The 9,516-nt window shown below is 38.3% G+C and overlaps 1 protein-coding gene across 3 annotated transcripts in view; it reads right to left on the reverse strand.

Annotated features, from left to right (window-relative positions):
• The window catches only part of ANKRD31 (ankyrin repeat domain 31), a 75,519-nt gene that overhangs the window by 17,883 nt on the left and 48,120 nt on the right, over window positions 1–9,516 (reverse strand). For all 3 annotated transcript variants that reach the window (XM_042452770.1, XM_042452769.1, XM_042452771.1), the window contains 4 exons: window positions 8,763–8,892; window positions 7,446–7,634; window positions 6,472–6,614; window positions 4,918–5,077 (listed from right to left, as the gene is read on the reverse strand). In XM_042452770.1, the coding sequence (XP_042308704.1) occupies window positions 4,918–5,077; window positions 6,472–6,614; window positions 7,446–7,634; window positions 8,763–8,892 (622 nt within the window). The remainder of the gene's footprint in view (window positions 1–4,917; window positions 5,078–6,471; window positions 6,615–7,445; window positions 7,635–8,762; window positions 8,893–9,516) is intronic.

Consider the following 9,516-nt stretch of genomic DNA (forward strand, 5'->3'; position numbering starts at 1 on the left):
AGAGATGCCACCCTAATCAATATTTGTTCTGCTGAGCCAATCTGCCTTCATGTTTAACTTTCCTTTTATATGATCTGCCTTTAGAAACAGCAGATTCATCTCTGCTCATGACAATAGAGATCTTGCCTCCTGCATTAAAGCCTTTGACAATTGTTCCTCCTTGGTTCACATGCTTTGCTGCTCATCATTCAGATGAGAATGTTCTGGACTAGATGATGGAAAACTAATAATTCCAGGTTTGTCACTTTCAATTCCACCCAGTTTATGTGTGGGATAAATCTTGGTGATTCCATCTTCCTTGAGCATGAAGTGCACTGCATGTTACCTCGGGCATCCATTGTTATTTGCAGGTCTGGGACAGTCCACATTTCTGAGTTGCTCTTGACATCCACCACTGGAAAGAATCCTTATCCTGTTAGGAACAGGTCTTACCTAAGCTATCCACTTTCAGTATGGAATTAAAAACCATTGCAGGTATATTGCATGAAACTGAGCCCAAGACATGCAGACAATTGTGACAATATTGTTGTACTCCCATATAATCCACCCTGCACACTCAGGTCATCTGGGGGGAATCTATTACAGCCTTTAAAAAACAGACTAACTGCTACCTCCCAGAGGGCCTTCTCTGCAATTGCTCCCAGACTATAGAATGGCCTGCCGGACGAGATCTGTCAAATTGCCAGCTTAGACAGCTTTAAAAAGCTGTCAAGACGGATTTCGTCCGGCAGGTCTTTCCTGACTAAAAGTGTCTGGCCACAGAATGATCGTCTCTCACATCATGTATTAGCCCACCTCTCTGTCCTCGTTATATTTTTTTATTGTGTTAATAGAAATTTTAATCTCCAATTTTAATTGGATCATGTTTAATCCTGTTTTAAGGGGGGGATTTGGGACATACTGTTGAATGTGAATATTTTAATGTGTTGTGAGCTGCTTTGATTGTCTCGTCACAGAGAAGTGGGATAAAAATAAAAGTTTTATTTTATTATTTATTATTATTCTGAAGAGACTTTACTCTCTCCTAAGGTAGAAAAACGTTCCCTAGTGATGAGTCTATAATAGCCCCAAGATGTGATAGAATGAGGTGTTGTGATGGAATGAGATGACTCTTTCTATAATTTACCACAAAAAAAAAAATGCCTGGAAATAGAGGAGAGCATAAATTTGACATGTCTGGAGTTATTGAGTGGCTGTTTTATGGCCCTGTGAGAGAAATGAAGATCTGATCAGTATGGATAGGCATGTATTTATTATTTATTTATTATATTTATTTGTATCTTGCTCAGAGCTACCATCATTTTGGTAAACACTCTCAGGGATGACAGAGGACCTAATGACAGGCTCTTGTACTAGAAATGCTGACCCTGATAGGGAAAGCATAGAAACTTGTGGCATAGAGGCTATATCACAATGTGCAAGTATGTTTCTATTAAATCAAGGGATGAAGGAAAGTCCTGGGGTCTTAATGCCTCCAGAATTGTCTTGAGAGTCTCCATTCTGAATTTGCATTTCTTGACAACTGATTAACCTGTTTCAAGTCTACAACCACTCTCCACACTTTGTTCTTTTGGAGGGCTATGAACAAAATGGAGTAGGAGCCTCTTGATCTTTCTGAAAATGGTACTAATTGGATCCAGTATTCACCAGATGTTCTAAGGCTTCCAGAATCACCCCTTTCAAATCCACCTCCTTTCTCTTTGCCTGAGCCCCTTCCTGGTGTTGGCATTTGCTACTAGGTGCAATTTGGTCAAGAAGAGAGGAATCTTCTTCTTCTGACTGCACCAAAGTCCTTTTAGTCTTATCCCTCTTTGCTATCTGGGCTCTACAGTCATTTAGCCCTTTCAGTCTGGTGGAGGTAACAGACTCTCAAGATACGCCTGGACTGTCTTCTTTAATGCTGGTATTGGACATATTCACCTCAAAGCACAACTTACTATCCATCACTTCCTTCCTAGTTTTGCTTCAGAAGAAAAGGTTAGAAAAACAAAATTATACACAAAAGTCTAAATATTTTTTTAAAAAATATATATGCAGTGGCCAAGTTAGGAGAAAACAGATAAAAAATAAGAAAAACAGAAGAGTGATTAAAGGCTTTAAAGCTAAAGTGAAGGAATGAGCGAAAATAATACTCTATGCAGAGCTGAAGCAGGAAATAAGACTGGAGGATTGTGCAGGTTGGTCCCACTGATAGTGGCTCCCCTGAAGTCCATTTCCTGCCTATTAGAGTAATAAAGTGGATTAATCCATGAGAGGATGTTGCTCCCTCCATCACTAGAAAATGGCAGGCTTCATCGTGAACTCTACAAATTCTCAATCCTTTGTGTGATCAGGGCAATGGGTAGTTGGATTCTTCCAGGATTGCCTAGAATCATGCAATAGGAATGCCAACATGGGAAGTGCAACCAAAGAGGATACCTGCTTTTTGAATCTCTTAAATACTGGATCCAACACAGGAGGATTTTGGTCACCCACCATGTCATCTGGGAAAGTTATGGGAAGTGTCTGTTGACACCGACAATGTTTTGGATTCATAAATATCCCCAGATTCTTAAGGAGGGGAACGAAATATGGCTGAATCCAATACTCCCTGCACTGATATAGAAGCCTGGGTAGAAGTTGCCTTCATACCCTCGGATTCAGGAGTGTGGAAACCAGTACAGAAGGAAGATTTGTTTGTCAGATTTGTGCAGATGAGTGGTCCATGTCTACTGTCAATGAGGAGGACAATCCCAGGAACACAAAAAATTTACCATGATGGTAGGGGCACAGACAATGATAAATGTTCCCAAGGATCCAATAGAGCAGGTGTAGGGAACCTACAGACCTCCCAAGTTCTGACAAACTACTATTCCCATCATGTCTCACCATCAGCCAAGCTGAAGGAAGTTTTAGTCAGGCTGATGAGGGCTTCGTTGTAGCTCCTTCCCTTATGGTGATGCTACATGCAAATTTTCTTTCAGCTTGGCTGATGCTGAGGCATAATAAGAATGGTACTTCATCAGAACCTGGAGGACTGCAGGTTCCCCACCCCTACAATAGAGGATGCTTTCAAGAAACAGAAGATACCTGAGACACCAGAGAGTCTTCGCATATATACTAACGATGATCATGTGATAAGCAGTTTAGTTCCTCAAGGCCTTGCCTGGTAAAGATCTTGCAGTGTTGAGACTTCCACATGATATGGGATTCACTAAGACAAAATACACAGCAGGAATGCTCATATATTACAGGGATCTTACACTTGCAGCAGTCATACTTTTCAAGTAGGTCTGCTGAAGCCATAAAGCAGCCACTCCAGAATGAAAGAAAACTATGGGTGAAATAAATGGTGAATGACGAGATGGAAGGAAAGACAAAGAACGAAGACAAAGAATGAAGGGAAGTGGGAATGTTTGGGGATTCTTTTTAGGAATGTAGAAGAAATTTAAGTTGAGGAAAAAATAGCCTGAGAGCTAGACTTAGCTTAAACTATGGAGGTTTCCAACTTAGCTGGAAATGCTGCAGCACTTTTAAAAAAGAACCGAGAAGAAAGGTGCAAATCAGGCCAGACATGCACAGTACATGGGAGAGGGGTTAGCACTAAAGCACTGTAGAACTCAAGCCTAGAAAGTTCCAAATATCTGCTGCAGAAGTGCAGGAATGGCCTGCTTGTGTCAATCACAGAGACCATGAGGAAGAACCCAGCATTACCTAAACTTTGCTTAGCGTGATAGATTATTAATGGATGTGAGTAATTAAAATGTTACTCCAGTAATAAACCCTAGTCATTTACAACAGAGAAGAAAATGAATTAAGAAAATACATCAAGTATCAGCATTTAAATTCCATAGCTCTGGCAAAGTTATAATATTTTAAAACAATTCACAAACAAATCAGGACACTGACTAAATCTAAAGTTAAATACAATGAATTAATTTAAACAAATTCAATTACTTTAGTGGGATACGTGAAATCAAGGGGATGAAACAGTGTTTTACATATGTTGTTGTGGTGCACCTTCAAGACATTTCCAACTTGCCGCAACTCTAAGGTGAACCTATCACTAGGTTTTCTTGACAAGATTTGTTCGTAAGAGATTTGCCATTGCCTTCCTCTCAGACCAAGATAGTATGACCTACTCAACATCACCCAGTGGATTTTGCAATGGCCAAGCAGGGATTCAAACTGAGGTCTGCAGAGTCCTATTCTAATACCAAGCAAGCACTATGCCATGCTGGTTCTCACTTTTAAATATACAGTATTTTAACATTTAAAAACTACCTCACTATGATCTTCTTCTGACCATTGCTGGCTATAACAAGGTTTCCTGAACAAAAGTGCTTTATAACAAAATGACTGAAAGAAGGTGCTAAGGTTGGGGTTTTGAAACTAAACATGGAGAGTAATCACTGAGAATGATGTCAGCGTGTCCACACTATCTGAACATTTTGCAAAATAAGGTATCTCTTAGCTGATGGCACAGAACACTGTGAGACAGAGAAGCTGGTGGTTTCTATGGAAATATCTTCCAACCAATTTAGGAGTTAGAAATTAAAACCACAAGTAAGCCAAGAACTGTGAGATATTTGTCCTGACAATATTCTGTCATCACAAGATACACCAAATTAATGTTCTGGACTCAACAAAAGTCATAGGTTGCTGGTTCTAAAAGCAGATACTAAGGGGGTGTGTGCACGTGTGCAAGGAATCCATGTATATATGAGTGCATTTCCAGTTGACTTGTCATTGGATATCATCTTCTGACAACCAAACCCACATAAAATACATTGAAATGAATGAGATTTTTTAATGTGTGGCTAACTGCAATAACACTATGGCTCCAGACAAGAAAAATTTAAGAAACCTAAGACACCAAAGCATTATGTTTAAAAGAATATAGCATGTTGCATGATAATATGCAAGAAAACAACATACCTACAACATCACTCACTGAAGGAATCTCTTTGGTTTCAGTAGCACCATAAGACTTAAGAAGTTCCTTCATTTTGTCACACGTAGCTTCATCCAGAGCACTCCTCCCACAGATGTCTCTCTCATTAGGGTTTGCACCATGGAACAATAGAAACTGTGCTGCCTGTAACAAATTCCTTAATAATGTATTCTGTAACCAAGATGGCTGTAAAATTAGTTAAACAGAACTGTCTAATTAAAAAGATTGCATGTACAGCGCTGTGTAAATTTATAGCGCTTTATAAAGAAAGGTTAATAACAATAATAATAATAATAATACAGCACTCCCACATTATAGGTGGGCATGCCATATGTGACTTCCAGTGCGGCTTCCAGCATATGCTGGAAGCTGTGCTGGAAAAACTTCTCTTGCACTCCGGAAGAAGTAATGGGGCACGCCACGTGCACGAGCCTCATTACTTTTAATGGGGCTCAAGCATACACATTTTTTCCATTACGTGGAGGTGGGTGGGTCCAGAATGGATCCCTGTGTAAGGGTGCTATATCATATACAGTGAGCCCTCCACATTCTCTGGGATTAGGGGTGCAGGGCCCCTGTGAAAGTGAAAAAAAAACATATAAAAAAACCACTTTTTTTTAACCTGAGAGAACACTTCTCTAGTAATCTCTAGGTCCTCCAGCACAACTATATGGTCAACATCCACTAGGCATTGGCTACAGAATTGTGCTGGAGGAGTTACAAATGCTTAAAGAAGTGTTTTCTCTAGGTCCTCCAGCACAGCCTCTGGTAAAATTTGGCCACAGAATCATGCCAGAAGACCTAAAAATCCTATTGTTAGTATAATTCACTAGAAGTCCATGCTTACTCAATAAATCAATACTTATATAAGTTTCAATGATTCAATGGGTCTACTCTAATAGGGACTAACAATAGGATTTAGGACCATGTTATTATGTACAGTTGGCCTTCTGTATCCATGGATTCTTCATCAACAGATTCAATCATCCATGACTTGATTTTTTTTAAAGTATAAATTCCAAAAAGTAAACCTTGATTTTGCCATTTTATATAAGGGATACTGTTTTACTATGCCACTGTATTTAACAGGGCTTGAATATCCATGGATTTTGGTATCTACAGGGAGTCCTGGAACCAAACCTCAGTGAATACCACTGTATTTTCAGTACTTTAGACACTGGGCAGATGTTAATACTAAAAAACTCAACCTTATTCTTGCATGAATGTTGCAAATGAAAATGCTAATACTTAAAACTAGTAGAGTTTCTATGAAAACGATGAGGGAACTGAGAGAAAAGGAAAGAAAATGATTTGTACTGACAATTAAATTAGAGTGAAAGAAGGATTTCCAGGAGCAATTCATAAACAAAAATGAGAAAAATTTCCAGAAACAAAAATGAAATTACCTTAGGGTATCTTGACACCATTTACCCATAACTTTCATTAATTCAAATAGGTTCCTTCTTCAAAGGAATTCTGAAAATAGGGTCTCGGGCTGGTTAAGAAAATCAAAGAGAGCCTGCTTAGCACTGTATTACCTCAAAATGATTTCCTGAAACAGCATCATGAATTGGCAAAACACCATCCAGGCTTTTACTATTCACATCAGCACCAGCTTTTAGCAGCTCTTCAATAATCTCAATAAATCCTCTGTTGGAAGCTTCATGAATCGCTGTCCAACCTGGTAAAATCAAAGTCAGATGAGGGCCATCTCACATGTTATTGATGCATGAGCCCTTACCTAATAAGTACAAGAAAAAGTGTTTGTACATATAATATTGTAACTACTATCATAATATCTTTATTATTTCATAATATAAATCACTGGCTTGTATAGAAAGAACTACCCAAGAGAGCTTTGGACTTGAATTTCTGAAACACGTACAAACCTCTTTTGAAACCAGGTTGTGGTCTATTGCTCACAGAAACAAAGTCAAGAAAGCCAAAGTTTTTGAAAGCTAGCAACTTTGCACACATGCAATGTAAATCTTTCCATTTGACCTACATAATCGTTCAATATACACACAGCCCCAGGGAAATCAGGCTGAGAGTGGCTTCTGGCCACTCCTGGATGCCCATCTGCCCATATGTTATCAGACAACATATACAGTGGACCCTTATTATACGCTGGGGTTTGGTTCCAAGATCCTCCGTGTATAACAAAATCCGTGTATGCTCAAGTCCCACTAAATATAATGACATAGTAAAATGGTGTCCCTTATAAAAATGGAAAATCAAGGTTTGATATTTGAAATTTATACTTTTTTGAACATTTTCAAACCGTGTATGCTTGAATCCGTGTATAAAAAATCAGTGTATAAGAAGAGCCGACTGTATTTAATTTATTAGCTTCACACACACACATACATATTGCTTATATAACTCTAGCATAAAAGTAATCTGTATTCAGGAAAAAATCAATTAAATAGGTAGAAGTGAACAACAGAAATTGCTAGAAGAAAAATTTCTGGGTCAGAGGATAGTAGACAATTTAAGTTTAAAAATATCATACCTGCATTATCTTTCAAATTCACACATGCTCCAGATGCTATTAAAGACTTTACTAAAGACAAATCTCCTTTTTCAGCAGCCAAATACAAACGAGTTTCTCCTTTATAATTTCTTTTGTTTATTCTGGCTATTGTAGCATGCGGCAGCTGACCATGAGCTTTTTTCTGCTTTTTATTAGAATGTGAAGAGACTAAAGACATATTGTACTCATTAGCAACTACAGAAAGATTTGTTTGTTTGTTTTCCATAGATACACAGTATTAATTTTGGACTTCACTCATACCTGGTCATTGCTTTTAAAAGAAAGAAAGAAAGAGCCAAAATATGCATTCAGCTATGCTGGTGTAAAATGTTCACACATCAAATAATGTATGAGCTTTAGTAATATAAGGCAATTGTCTTTTGGAAAGAATTAGCCCCCAAACAGATGGCAGATGGGGGTGGCTTCTGGCCACTTTGGGGGGGGGCATGGCATTTACACGAGGCACACCCTTGGAGTGCTTGTTGGAAGCCTCCTTGGGGTCGTGCCAGGGCCGCCTAAGGTAGCCCAAAAACTAACCCCAAAAGGAGCGGCTTTTTTCCACTCCTTGTGGTGCTCCATTTGGGACCCTGGCAGAAGGTGACCTCAGGGCCATAGCGTGTGTTTGACATGGCCCCAGGTTGACTGGGCTGGGAATGGCTTCTGGCCGCTCCTGTATGCCCATCTGTTTCACCCCTTAATTTTCTAATAATCACACAAGATTAGTTAGTTCTTTATTATCAAACAACATATATTTAATTTATTAGTTTCATAATCTGCAGCTTTCATAATCTAAAGCCTTTGACTGCATAAATCAAGAAAAGCTATGGATTACTCTTAAAAAATGGGTGTCCCACTGCATTTGAAGGTCCTGATGCATAACCTGTACTCAGAACAATAGGCTACCATTAGAACAGAAACAGAATGCTTCTCAATCAGCAAAGAGGTCAGGCAAGTCTGCATTCTATCATTCTACTTTTTCAACTTATATGCAGAGAACATCATACACAGAGCATATTTAGACGCAAAGGAAGGAGTGGTGGAAATTAGAGGGAGGAAAGCAACAATCTATATGCAGATGACATCGTACAACTAGCAGAAAACAATTAATATTCTGAGTTTTAAAAGAAATTATGAATACAAATGAGTCATGTGTATAAAATTTCCCTGCCCAGTCCTGTACCAAGAGAGAAACCACAACACATAAATGAGCAAATATGAAATAAACAATATTTTTATAATGTTCTTTCTCTTGTACCATTATGCATGAATGTAGTAGTCCTTTTGTGTGCATGTTACCTTGAAATGGTTCTTTATCCTGCGTCTGTGAAGTCAGGAATGTGTTACTCTCCTTCACATGACCATTTTCTGTTCTCTCAAGGGAATGTTTTCTCACATTTCCTTCTTCATTTGACCCCATAGTTATATTCTCATGCACAGAAGGAGTGAAAAGTGTTAACTCACTAGAGGTATGTCAGGGCTAACAACAGTGCTATTAATATACTGAGGAAATGAACAAGTTGAAAATATTTCCATGCTAACTTGAAGTGTTTCTTCACTGTAGATTCCAGCAGCTTTACAGGTATTTTTATCTGCATTTTGGTTTGTAATTAAATTATACTGCTCAAAGAGAACTGTACAATCAGAATCTCAGTCTCAAATATTTCTTCAGTGTGTTTTGGACTTTAGTTTGTTCACCTGTTATACCCAAAGAAAATGCCAATTGTCTTTGTCTGTCTGCTTTGACTTTATAACAGAACATGTATGTGTCAATGTTGTTACATTCCATATTCTACAACCATTTTTTGTTTTGCTGGCAGAATTGCTTTGTGTGCTCTCTTTTCTCTTATTTATTTCAAGTTTTGAATTCTGTTCTTTTAGCATATTAGTAGTATAGTCAGTAAATGAATGCCAAATTCTTTCACTTGACCTTTTTCAAAACTGGAAAAACAAACCAGTGTGCTTAATGAAGCACTGCCCAGATATATTTTGTAAGTTGCCACAAATATTTATTCTCAGAATGGATTTTGATGGTATTACATTACAGGACAAT

This window comes from Sceloporus undulatus, chromosome 2 (genome assembly GCF_019175285.1).
Source record: "Sceloporus undulatus isolate JIND9_A2432 ecotype Alabama chromosome 2, SceUnd_v1.1, whole genome shotgun sequence".
NCBI lineage: Eukaryota > Metazoa > Chordata > Lepidosauria > Squamata > Phrynosomatidae > Sceloporus > Sceloporus undulatus.